The 13,262-nt window shown below is 43.8% G+C and overlaps 1 protein-coding gene across 4 annotated transcripts in view; it reads left to right on the forward strand.

Moving 5' to 3' along the window:
- LOC145346479 (sperm-associated antigen 1-like) overlaps positions 1-13,262 on the forward strand; it is a 114,494-nt gene that overhangs the window by 28,201 nt on the left and 73,031 nt on the right. For all 4 annotated transcript variants that reach the window (XM_080193792.1, XM_080193794.1, XM_080193793.1 and 1 more), the window contains 2 exons: positions 2,064-2,170; positions 3,875-4,016. In XM_080193792.1, the coding sequence (XP_080049918.1) occupies positions 2,064-2,170; positions 3,875-4,016 (249 nt within the window). The remainder of the gene's footprint in view (positions 1-2,063; positions 2,171-3,874; positions 4,017-13,262) is intronic.

The raw sequence follows: 13,262 nt of genomic DNA on the forward strand, positions 1-13,262 counted from the left end.
TTGAATAATAAATTCTTGAGTTCCTTATATGAGAATACCCTGTCCCTGAACATCAATATTTAACATCAATGAGGAAACAGTACAGGCACAGTATCTCAAAACCAGCAACTTCGGGACCAAGGCCATGCTGGATTTCAGTTCGGGCAGTTTGGATCAAACTGGGTTGGCCGGGGTCAATGTTCGCTTGGAGCCTGGGAATAGACTGACACAACAAGCAGCAAAGCTGATAACTAGTCAAACCTCACATGCAAATTTATTTCTTTTTCAGTTAAAATTGATGCATCGCACATTCGAAAAATCTGAACAAATTTTTGAACAAATCCAATTTTTTTTACTGCTGGATTTAAAACACTGTGACTGCACCACCTGCAAGCTCACCTCCTGGCCACATACTATCGTGACTTGCTTTACTGTCACTGGACCTGAACCATGGCACTTCCTCCCTACCAGCACTCTGGATATAACTGCATCACATGGATTGTAGCGGTTCAAAAAGCAGGCCTACGACCACATTTTCAAGGCTAATTAAGATGGGCAATAAATGCTCAACGCCCAAAATCAAACTTTTATTTGAATTCCACAACTTAAAAAAAATTACTTTTGCTGCCAAAGTGAATATCTTTTCACACTTACCCACATATATATGCTACCTTATTGCTCATTTTATCTGTCTCTCTTTGTGACCTCCTTATGTCCTCCTCAAAATTTACATTCCTACTTAGCTTTGTAATAATAATAAACACAGATATGTTGACCTTGGTCTCTTTGTCTAGATCATTAACATAAATTGAAAGTAACTGAGGCCTGGTAGTAATCCTTCCAACACTCCGTCTGTTGTACTCCACCAATCTAAAAAGTGCCTTGTTTATCCTTAGGGATATTTATTTTCCAACATTGGTCACCTTGCAAGTATGTCTTGGAAATATTGATTATATCAAATCCATTTATCTTTATTCGTATAACTAGTTTGCCCATATTTTTGCAAGTGCTTCATGAATTCAGATAGAGTAAAGAAACTTGAATTTTTATTTCACCACTGTTTGCATGGACCTTATTTGTTGATGCACCATTAATTTTCTCATGCTTTCTGTCCCACTTGTTTTTATCCACACTGCTACATGTTTAAGCATAAGGCAATAACTGATAAAAATCTCAAATTTTAGAATATTTGCTTTCAGGATTGCAAGCAATGTGCTGCTTGAATGAGAGAGAAGCATTTTTGTAAGTTAAATTTGGAAAATTTGGTGTACTTCAGCCTCTCCAAAGCACAGATGATGCAAACCAGTAGCAAAACAAGTTAGCAGAATTGCCAATTGTCTGTGGAAGAGAGACATTGGGTTTGGACAATAGTTGTATCTTTTGGGTTTGTGGATTTACGAGTGATACTTGGCTGCCTGACATGAAATTTTGTTCTGACCAAATGCAGTAAATGAATGCAGTAATGAAAAAACTGCTTGAACTGATCCACAACAGAGAGGCTGGTACCTGATGACACCATCAGGGCTGACTAGTTGCTGAACTTGGGCATAGCACCTTAACTAGCTGGAGTGACTGAGATGAGGATTTCCATAAATTCTTAATATGGCTTGCAACCTGCCACATGTAGCTTGACAAACACCATATAGACTTCATGATACTGAGTGCTCACAGTTAGATCCAAAGAATCAAATGAACTCTCCACAGCTGGAGTATGGATATCTACAAATATAAATGCAATTCTTGTAAGCTGCAAGGTTGAATAATTTGTGGTTGCCTTCTGAGGAAACAGAGCATTCATTGGAAAATATCCAAAAAATAAATGTATTTTACTTAGGGATTGCAGTAATCTTCAGTTGTATGAAGAAAATGTCACTGGTGCTCCACCAATTCTTTAATTTTAATGTGAAACCTTTATCAAGTAAGTTGTTTTTGGAAGTTTAGATAAGTCCTAAATAAGCATGCTTGGAGATAATATGAAATAAACATGAATGATAAGCATGATAAATTAGTCTGAAGGGTTGCACTGTGGCTTTTTAACAATTTTCTTGATGTGCTAATTGCACTATCTATACATTGTTTTACAGCACATTTACGTCGTGCCACTGTTCATAAGCATTTAGCTAACTATCAAGCAGCAACAGATGACTTGAAGAAAGTACTGCAAGCTGAACCAGACAATCCCATAGCAAAGGTAAGAACTTGAGGAAGGCCATAGTGCAAAATGTAAGTAATATAACATTACCAGACTTGATAGTAAATTTGAGGTGTATTACTGGCATGGCATACTTGAAAATGTTATAAATAATGCTTTTGCTAGTGTAGATGTAAAATTGGTTAGGTTATAGAGTCAAGGAGGAACATGTTAGCGGTGACTCAGTTTGTAGCACACTCAATTCCGAGTTACACGGTTGTGGCAAGTCTCACTTCAGAATCAGCAATCTGGGCAGATACTTAAGTGCATTAATGAGGATTTTGATTTGATTTGATTTATTATTGTCACATGGAATAGCATACAGTGAAAAGTGTTATTTCTTGTACGCCATATGGATAAAGCAACCATTCATAGAGAAAGAAGTGAGAGTGCAGAGTATAGTGTTACAGTCTTAGCTAGGGTGTAGAGAAATTTCAACTTAATGCAAGGTAGGTCCATTCGAAAGTCTGATGACAGCAGGGAAGAAACTGTTCTTGAGTCGGTTGGTATGTGACCTCAGACTTCTGCGTCTTTTTCCCGACGGAAAAAGGTAGAAGAGAGAATGTCAGGGGCACATGGAGTCCTTAATTATGCTGGCTGCTTTGCTGAGGTGGTGGGAAGTGTAGACAGAGTCAATAGTTTACATGATGGATTGGGTTACATTCACGACCTTTTATAGTTTTGTGCAGTCTTGGGCAAAGCAGGAGCCATTCCAACCTATTAAGAAGCCAGAAAAAATGCTTTCTGTGGTGCATCTGTGAAAGTTGGTGACAGTCATAGCTGACATTCCAAATTTCTTTAGTTTTCTGAAAAAGTAGAGGCATTGGTGGGCTTTCTTAACAATATTGTCGTCATGGAGGACCAGGACAGGTGTCAATCCTTTTTACACTACACCATACTACATACTTATCTATACTATCAGGTGTCTTTTGGGTTAAATGTTAAATCGAGACCTCATTTTCCATCTCAGTTGGGGGTAAAAGATCCTACAGCACCTTTTGAAGAAGACAGGAATTATTCCTGGTGTCCTGGCCAATGCAATTCTAATATTCAAACAACATTACGAAATCAGATTATCTGGTCATTTCTGTTTGTAGTGGGTTGCTGTGTGCAAGTTTGGCTGCTGCATTCTGTATGTTACAACAGTTGCTTCGTCTCAAAAGTATTTAATTGGCTGTGAAATGCTTTGGGGCATCCGATGGTCATGAAGGATGCTATATAAATGCAAGTGTTCCTTTGTTGGCTTTGCTGATATAAGTACTTACGTTGGACAGAATTTAATGGTCGCAGCAATAAACTTGTCGAGTGACTGGTGACAACCCCGCTACGGTCATTTCCAAGAGTCCAGACAAGATTAAGTCCTAATTAGGCAGCCCTAGCTGCTGTGGGGTTCCTGGCTCCAACAGGTGAAATTTTCTGCCACATTTTCTGGCGATTACACAGCAACCCTGCAGTGATCAGCTAAATGCAACCCATTATGTTACGGATTTGTAAAACCTGAATCAACCTTTTCCTCAAGCCATGATGATACATATAAACCATTTGACTTGTGAGCAGCGTAATGATTTTCCTAATTTAAACTTGTAACTAGTTTCAATAAAACAAAAAGAATTTGCCGCACTTTTTACCTACCTTTTTTATTGAATAAAATCAAAACATATTGATTCAGCATGATTAACTGTTCGACCAAATGTTCATTTTCAGAAGTTGCTCCAAGAAGTTGAACAGAAGCTGAAAGACTCTGAGCCTCTTGGTAAAATGAAGAATAGAGGGAAAAGGATGCTCATCAAAGAGGTAGAGGGATCTGATGATGAGAAGGAAGGAAAATTTACAAATGAGAATAAAGGTAGGAATGACCATCAGATTCTTGTAAAGACAAATCTGACTTTGTTAACCAGTTTGTTGTCATATTGTACACCAACCAGCAACCAAAAATAGTCTTGTATTTGTCTATTTAGAAAGGCTTAGAAATACTATATTGGATCCAAAATTCCTAACATCAGATGTTTTTTATTATTGACTGGAAAAAGAAGCAGATCATCAAGAGTGCTGAACATTTATCACCAAGTAAAAATTTGAACTATTGAAAACTTGACCAAACAGTTGGGATGCTCTTCTTGTTGCTTCCTTGTATTCACATTCTTCCCTTAGTGAATTGGAAGATTTTTCAGAGAATTACAGTCTGATAGGCCACATTGCAAAAGTTCCATGGCCAGAAGCATCATTATACCAGCTTTGTTAATCATATACACTGGAAGAATTTCTGGGCTCCCAAAACCCATACCATGATAAGGGGGTTAGTGGGGAGTTGTAACTGGAGAACTCCCCATAACCACTAAGTGCAAGTGATCCCATGTATCTCACCCCAGAATTCAGAGCTGGAGCTCTGGGCTGAATTTTATGCAGAGGTGGTGACCCCACCCAGCAGCTGAAATGTAGGGTGAGACTGCCTGTGCCAGCTCAGGCAGCCATGACTGGGTTTTACTGTCATATAAGGTAGTTAATTGCCTGAGGTCATGGCTTCCACTCCCATGTCAGAACACGTCACACTTCAAAGGCCGATGAGAGAGCTGGCAGCGCCAGTTCCAACAATAACACTAGCAGCATTGGCCACTTCTGGGAATGCAGGAGGAGCCATGGAGGAAGTCAGACTGGAAAGCAAGTGGGATGGCTTTGCTGACTGGGGCCACTGAGGCAGGCCCCCAATGAGGGTGCTGGGGATGCGATCAGGAGACTGGAGGGGCTTGTTGTGGGAAAGGTTCAAGCAGATTGACTCTTTCCACTGTGTGGTGCTCTAGGTTGAGCCCTTCTTTGAACCAAGTCTCACTTTTTGCCTTATTATAATCCCGCTTGATGACTTGTGTCTGTAATGTACAGTCTTATTTACCATGCTGTATGGTATTTGCATTCCAAACCTATCATAGAATTTTTTGCATGTGCCCCTATCTGATCCATCTTATTATTAACTATTCTTTACTCAAGTGCTATTCATCTCTCCTAATTCTCTGTTAACCTTGTTTCTCCTCTCCATCCTAATTTCTACTACCTTGCCAAATTATTTTTAACTATTCCAACAGGAATGTGTTTATTTCTCAGCAGAACATCAGTTCAAACTCTGTTGTAGTGCAACCATTAATTGACTGCTTAATGGTCCAAAGGTGGGCAGGCTACCTGACACCTACACTACTGCTGATAAAATGCAAGTGGTGGCGGGTAAGCTGTAAGAGGCATTGTGCCCTCATACTGTCCCACTCCATTACAGGAAAGATGTGATCATCCCAGCCATGGTGAAGAGGACATTTATGAGATGTTGCTTGGAATAGAGAATTTTGACAGGGAAAAACTGAATTGGTTGAGATTGTTCTTAAAAAAAAACAGGGGAGGCCAAAGGGAGATTTAATTGAGGTATATAAAATTGAGGGGCCCAGATTGAATGGATAGAAGAAGCCATTTCCTTAGCAGAGAGGCCAATAAATGGGGCGGGGGATTGGTTTCAAATAATTGGTAGAAAGCAATTGAAAATGTTTTCACCCAGAGGTTGGTGGGAACTGGAACTCACTACCTAAAAAGGTGGTAGAGGCAGAAGCCTTATCACATTTTTTAAAAAACTGGTTATGTTCTTGAAGTGTGGTAAACTACAAGGTTACAGATCAAGAGCTGGTAAGTCTGAATACCAGGAGCTCTTCTTCCTTCTGGCACAGACACAACATGCTGATTGTCCTGGGCTATAGTTTTTCTGTTTCGGAAGCAATCATTCAACAATGGGATATCTACAAAGAGGAAATGGTTTGAGTACAGACTATATGCATTCCCATGAGGGAGGAAGGAAGGACATCCAAGGCTGGAGCGCCCTAGGTGCTTAAAAATAGGTTAAAACAAGACAGAGAAGAATAATTTTTATGACAAATGCGATACAATAGAGTATCAAGCGGAATATAGAAAGTACTGAGGAGATCTTTAAAAAAGGGAATAAGGGGGCAAAGAGAGTATGGGGATAGACTGGAAGCTAACAGAAAAGGGAACTCAGAAGTCTTTTACAAATATGTAAAGAGTAAAAGAGTCAATAAAGGACCAAAAAGGACATCATTTTGTGAATACAGAGATATTGCTGAAATCCTAAATGAGCCATTTGCATCTGTCTTCATTAGCGTTGATGTCGATATTGCAGTAAATGAGGAGACTGTAGTGATGTTAGACCAGATAAACATAAATAAAGAGGTCAATCCTTAAAAGATTGCCAATCCTCAAAGTAGAAAAGTCACTCCTAATGAGATGCATTCCGTGCTATTGAAGAAACTAATCGTAGAGACGCTTGCCACAAACTTCCAATCCTCTGACGTGAGGTGGTGCTGGAAAACTGAAGAATTGCCAATGTAACACCTCTGTTTAGAAAAGGGAAGAGGAATAAACCTGGCAGTTACTCCAGCATCTGTGGTGGGAAATTTTTCAGGAACAGGAATCTTTCTTGATTTTCAGAAGGCGTTTGACAAGGTGCCTCACAAGAGGTTATTACAGAAGGTCAGGGGGCATGGTAGGGTGTTAGCGTGGGTAGAGGATTGGCTGTCAAATAGGAGGCAGAGAGTGGGGGTCAATGGATGCTATTCGGATTGGCGGTTGGTGACTAGTGGAGTGCCCCAGGGGTCGGTACTGGGGCCTCAGCTATTTACCATTTATATAGATGATCTGGAGGAGGGAACCGAGTGTATGGTGTCGAAATTTGCTGATGACCCCAAGATTGGTGGAACGGCAAATTGTGCGGAGGGTGTGGAGAGTCTGCAGAAGGATCTAGATAGGCTGGGTGAATGGGCCAGGAACTGGCAAATGGAATTTAATGTTGGCAAATGTGAGGTTGTCCACTTTGGTAGGAATAATGGTAGGAAGGATTATTACTTACGTGGCGAAAAACTGCAGCAGGCGACGGTGCGGAGGGACCTCGGGGTCCTTGTGCATGAGTCGCAAAAACCCAGCCTACAGGTGCAGCAGGTGGTCAGGAAGGTGAATGGGATGCTGGCGTTCATAGCGAGGGGGATTGAATATAAAAGTAGGGAGGCCTTGCTGCAGCTGTATAGGGCACTGGTGAGGCCGCAGCTGGAGTACTGTGTGCAGTTTTGGTCGCTGCACTTGCGCAAGGATATTTTGGCCTTGGAGGGAGTGCAGAGGAGGTTTACTAGGCTGATACCGGAGCTGAGGGGGTTGAGCTATGAGGAGAGGCTGGATAAACTAGGCTTGTACTCGTTAGAGTTTAGAAGAATGAGGGGAGATCTCATTGAGACATATAAGATGATGAATGGGATGGATAGGATAGAGGTGGAGAGGCTCTTCCCACTCAGAAAGGACAGTAGGACTAGAGGGCACAGCCTCAAGATAAAGTGGGGGGGGGGCGGTTTAGAATGGAGTTGAGGAGGAACTTCTTCACTCAAAGGGTGGTGAATCTCTGGAATTCTCTGCCCGTTGAAGTGGTGGAGGCTGCCTCGCTAAATATATTTAAGACGCGGGTTGATAGGTTTTTGATAGGCAAGGGGATCAAGGGTTATGGGGAGAGGGCGGGAATGTGGAACTGAGACACGACAGATCAGCCATGATCTTATTGAATGGCGGGGCAGGCTCGAAGGGCTAGATGGCCTACTCACTGTTCTCTGGAGCTGTGATTTCGACGAGTGGCTGCCTTTTGGTGAGTGTGCTGCATTGTAATTACTATATTTTGACTTAATTCTAGTTCGAGAGGGTTTTTTGATTATTTTGGCGCTCCGTAGCGGGAGATAGGTGCGGGGGCTGCTGGGAAGGGAGCGTGGGAGTATAAAAAGAAGGCCAAGGTAGATAGCGGGCAGCGTCGGGAGCGGGCAGCGGAGTGAGGCGGGAAGCAGAGTGAGAGGTAAAAGGGCTTAAGCTCACTGGGCTTGGGCGAGAGTAGGCTTGGTAACAGGAATTAATAGGACAACTTAATAGGGGGCAAACATAATGGCAGGGTCTAGGGTTACACGTGTTCACTGTGTTCGTTGTCATATGTGGACATTTCTGGAGACAGCACATCTCCCGAAAGCCCACATATGCGGGAAATGTCTAGAGGTGCAGAGATTAAGGGCCCGGGTGAGGCAGCTGGAACTGAGGCTGGAGGATATGTTTTTAGTTAGGGAAAATGAGGAAATAATGGATAGGGACAGTAACACTGAGCAGATACCAGGACCTGGGAGGAGAGACGGATGGGTCACAGTTAGGAAGAGCAAAAAGAAAAGGAGTCGTGGCACTAGGACCGCCCCAGAGGAATTACCCCGGAATATCAAGGGTGGGGTGACAGCTGGGGTAGAGAAGGCAAGGGAGGGAGATCAGAATACCTCGGAGGAAGGGAAGAGTGCAGGGTGTGGGATAGTGGTGGGGGATGGGAGAGTCAAAGGGATTGACAGGCGGTTCTGTGGGCAAAAGCGGGAATCCAGGATGGTAGTCTGCCTCCCTGGGGCAGGGGTACAGGATGTTTCAGAAAGGGTAGAGGGAATTTTGAAGGGTGGAGGGACCAAGTCTGATGTGATAGTGCACATAGGAGAGAAGGATGTAGGAACAAAGTGCAGGGGGGACATACGTAGGCAGTTCAGGGAGTTGGGGGCTAGGCTGAAATGTAGGGCCTCCAGGGTGGCGTTCTCTGGGCTGCTGCCGGTGCCTGGGGCTAGCAGGGCTAGAAATAATGAGATACTCCAACTCAATGCGTGGTTGAAGGATTGGTGTAGGGCAGAGGGTTTTAGATTCGTAGACCATTGGGAAGTCTTTATGAAAGAGGGGCAAATATATAAGAGGGATGGGGTACAGTTAACTGGGAAGGGTGTGAATATCTTAGCTGGAAGGTTAGCTGGAGTGTTTCGGCAGTGTTTAAACTAATATGGAGGGGGGGTGGGGATGTGGACGGAACTGGGATTGGGGATAGGGTAAGCCCGGAGGGTAGGAAGAAGGATCGGATTGTTTCTGAGTGTCTTCGGTGCATGTGTTTCAATGCTAGGAGTGTGACTGGCAAAACAGATGAACTGAAGGCAATAATGTTCGAAAGGAAGTTGGAAGTGGTGGCGGTGACAGAGACTTGGTTAAAGGAAGGGCAGGACTGGCAGTTGAATGTTCCCGGGTATAAGTGCTTCAGGCGCGATAGGGGAGGGTCGCAGAGAGGTGGGGGAGTGGCGTTGTTAGTTAAGGATTGCATCATAGCAGTGCAGAGGGAGGGAGGAATAGAGGATATAGGAATCGAGTCGCTATGGGTGGAGTTGAGGAATAGGAAGGGAGATGTTACTATGTTGGGTGTGTACTACAGACCGCCCAACAGCCCGAGGGCTGTGGAAGAAGGGATAAGCAGGGACATTCTAGATAAGTGCAGGAAGAATAGGGTGGTGGTAGTGGGAGATTTTAATCTCCCCGGGGTAGACTGGAAGGTGCCGAGATCAGAGGGTGCTGACGGGGAGGAATTTGTACAGTGTGTAATGGAAGGATCCCTGGAGCAGTATGTGGATAGCCCGACCAGGGAGGGGGCTATACTGGACTTGGTTCTGGGGAATGAGCCTGGGCAGGTGGTTGACGTTGAAGTAGGAGAGCAGGTGGCTAACAGTGACCACAACTCTGTCTGGTTTAAGATATTAATGGATAAAGATGAAGCCTGTCCTAAGGGGAGGGTGTTAAACTGGGGGAGGGCTAGATACAACCGGATTAGGCAGGATCTTAAAGATACGGACTGGGGTAAGCTGCTTGATGGCAGGTCGACGCTGGGTATGTGGGAGTCTCTCAAGGGAAAACTAAAATCTTTGCAGGAAAGGCACGTGCCGGTCAAGAGGAAGGATGGGAAGGGTAGGATTAGAGAGCCGTGGGTAACTAGGGATATTGAGGACCTGGTCAGGAGGAAGAGGGAGGCGTACATTAGATCTAGGCATTTGAGGACAGAGATAGCGTTAGAAGAATACAGAGAATGTAGGAGAGAACTTAAAAGGGGCATCAGAAAGGCAAAAAGGGGCCATGAAATGGCTTTGGCGGGTAGGATTAAAGAAAATCCTAAGGCATTTTACTCCTATGTTAGAAATAAAAGGATGGTTAGAGGGAAGATTGGTCCTCTCAGGGACAGAGGAGGGGAACTATGCTTGGAGCCTGGGGGAATGGGGGAGATCCTGAATGAATACTTTGCGTCGGTATTCACGCAGGAGAGGGGCCTGATGTCTGGTGCTGTGCTTGAGGAGTTTGAGGATCCGTTGAGGGATATAGTCATCACGAGGGAAGAGGTGTTGGGACTTTTAGACAGTATAAAGACGGATAAATCTCCGGGGCCTGATGGCATCTATCCCAGGCTGTTAAGGGAGGTGAGGGATGAAATTGCTGGGCCTCTGACGCAAATCTTTGTCTCTTCTTTGGACACAGGTGAGGTCCCAGAGGATTGGCGCATTGCAAATGTAGTACCGTTGTTTAAGAAGGGTCAGAGGGATAACCCAGGGAATTATAGGCCGGTGAGCTTGACTTCAGTTATAGGCAAGCTAATGGAGAGGATCCTCAAGGATAGGATGTATGAACATCTGGAGCGCTGCAATCTGATCAGGGATACGCAGCATGGCTTCGTTACAGGGAGGTCATGCCTTACGAATCTAGTGGAATTTTTTGAAGAGGTGACAAAAACGGTTGACGAAGGACAAGCCGTTGATGTTGTCTATATGGATTTCAGTAAGGCGTTTGACAAGGTCCCTCATGGTAGGCTGATAGAAAAGGTGAAGGCTCATGGGATACAAGGCCAGGTATGTAGATGGGTGGAGAACTGGCTTGGGAGGAGGAGACAGCGAGTAGTAGTGGAAGGTTCCTTTTCCAATTGGAGGCCTGTCACCAGTGGTGTGCCGCAGGGCTCGGTACTTGGACCTCTTCTATTTGTGGTATATATTAATGACTTGGAAGAGGGGGTAGGTGGTGTGATCAGCAAATTTGCTGATGACACCAAGATGGTTGGATTGGCGGGTACTGAGGAGCAGTGCCTGGCAATGCAACAGGACATAGACAGGCTGGTAGATTGGGCAGATAGATGGCAAATGGAATTTAATCCGGAGAAATGCGAGGTGATGCACTTTGGCCGGAATAATGTGGAGGGGAGTTATACGATAAAAGGTAGAACTATCCGGAGTATAGATACGCAGAGAGACCTGGGGGTGCAAGTGCACAAGTCCCTGAAGGTGTCGGTACAGGTGCAGAATGTGATAAGGAAAGCGTATGGTATGTTAGCCTTCATAGGAAGAGGTATAGAATATAAGAGTAGGAGTCTGATGTTGCAGTTGTATAGAACGTTGGTTAGGCCTCACTTGGAGTACTGCGTCCAGTTCTGGTCGCCGTACTACCGGAAGGATGTAGAGATCCTGGAGAGAGTGCAGAGGAGATTTACCAGGATGTTGCCTGGTATGGAAGGGCTGTCTTACGAGGAAAGATTGGATGAACTTGGGCTGTTTTCCCTTGAGAGACGTCGGCTGAGGGGGGATCTAATAGAGGTTTATAAGATTATGAAGGGGATAGATAGAGTAAATGGTGGTAAGCTTTTTCCGCTACAAGAAATGGATAGAACGAGGGGTCACAGGCTTAGGGTGAGGGGGGCTAGGTATAAGACAAATATTAGAGGGCAGTTTTTCACGCAAAGGGTAGTGGGGGTGTGGAATGCACTGCCGAATAAGGTGGTGGAAGCAGGCACGCTAGGGTTGTTTAAGAGTCACTTAGACAGCCATATGAGCGGGCTACATATAGGGGGATATAGTAGGCCTTACTGAACATTGTAGGCTTGGGAATACGTTTTGCCTCAGGAATGTTAGTCTTTGCCTGTTTAATAATGAATTTTTTTGTCTCCACAGGCATTTAAGTCCAGCAAGGGGCATGCAGGCGGCAGGTTGTAGTGGGCTGCTCTTGGATGTTGCTTCGGGAGTTGCCTATTGCTTCATGTCGTTAGTGTGCTTAAACTGGACCATCTCGAGGGCAACATGACAGCTCAGAGACTATCTCTGTTGCTGTGCGGACACATGGATTTGGGCCTGTGTCTGTGGGAGTTTGCACGTTCTCCCCGTGGTTGCGTGGGTTTCCTCCGGGTGCTCCGGTTTCCTCCCACATCCCCCAAAGATGTGCTTTTAGGCTGATTGATTGGGTACTAAAATTGTCCCTAGATTGGACCTCCCTGATCCTCGCACGTTAGGCGTAGACTAAAATCATGAATAGGTCACTGAGATAGTAGGACGGCGGCGCGGGCTCGTTGGGCCGAAGGGCCTGTTTCCCGTGCTGTGTTGTTCTTTGTTCTTTGTTCTTTGTTCCTGCTCCTATTTCTTATGTTCTTATGTAACAATATTCCCAATATTTATTTGGGAAAGTATGCAAGCCAGCACAGGTTTGTTAGTGTCAAGGTATGTTGACAAGTTTGATTAAAAGTGTTAATGCACTAAAGGAGAGGGTTAATGAGAGTGATGCAGTTAAAGTTGTGCATTTGGAATTTCAAAAGTAATTTGACCAGTATCAGCACAATCCCATTTACCAGTTCTTGTAACCCTGTAGTTTATCACACTTCAAGTGCATTACCAATTTTTGTTTTTAAATGTGATGAGAATTTCTGTCTCTAGACTTGTTAGCAAAATTAAAACCCTTGAAGTTAAAGGAAAACTAGCAACATAAATATAAAATTAGTTAAGGTTCACAAACATAGAACAGTTATGAATGGTTGTTTTTCAAACTGGAGAAAAGTATGCAGTAGTGTTCCCCAGTTCTTTTTGCTCTTTTGATATACATTAATTACAGATTTGGTGATACAGACAGTTTCAAAATTTGAAGATAAAACAACTTGGACGTATAGCAAACAATAATTAATATGAGGACATAGGCTGGTGAAATAACAGACATAGCAGATGAAATTTAATTCAGTAAATGATGCAGTTTAAGAAGAATAAGGAGAGGCAAAATGAATTAAAATGATACCTTTTAGAGAAGGTGCAAGAACAGAGGGACCTGGAGGTGTATGTACACAAACTGATGAAGGTGGCAAGTCAAACTAAGAACACAGTGAAGAAAGCATACGGGATCCTTATTGCTATTAAGAGAGGCTCAAGTACAAAAGGCAAGATGGAAATGG

This window comes from Carcharhinus amblyrhynchos, chromosome 8 (genome assembly GCF_965287045.1).
Source record: "Carcharhinus amblyrhynchos chromosome 8, sCarAmb.v2.hapA, whole genome shotgun sequence".
NCBI classification, from domain to species: Eukaryota; Metazoa; Chordata; class Chondrichthyes; order Carcharhiniformes; family Carcharhinidae; genus Carcharhinus; species Carcharhinus amblyrhynchos.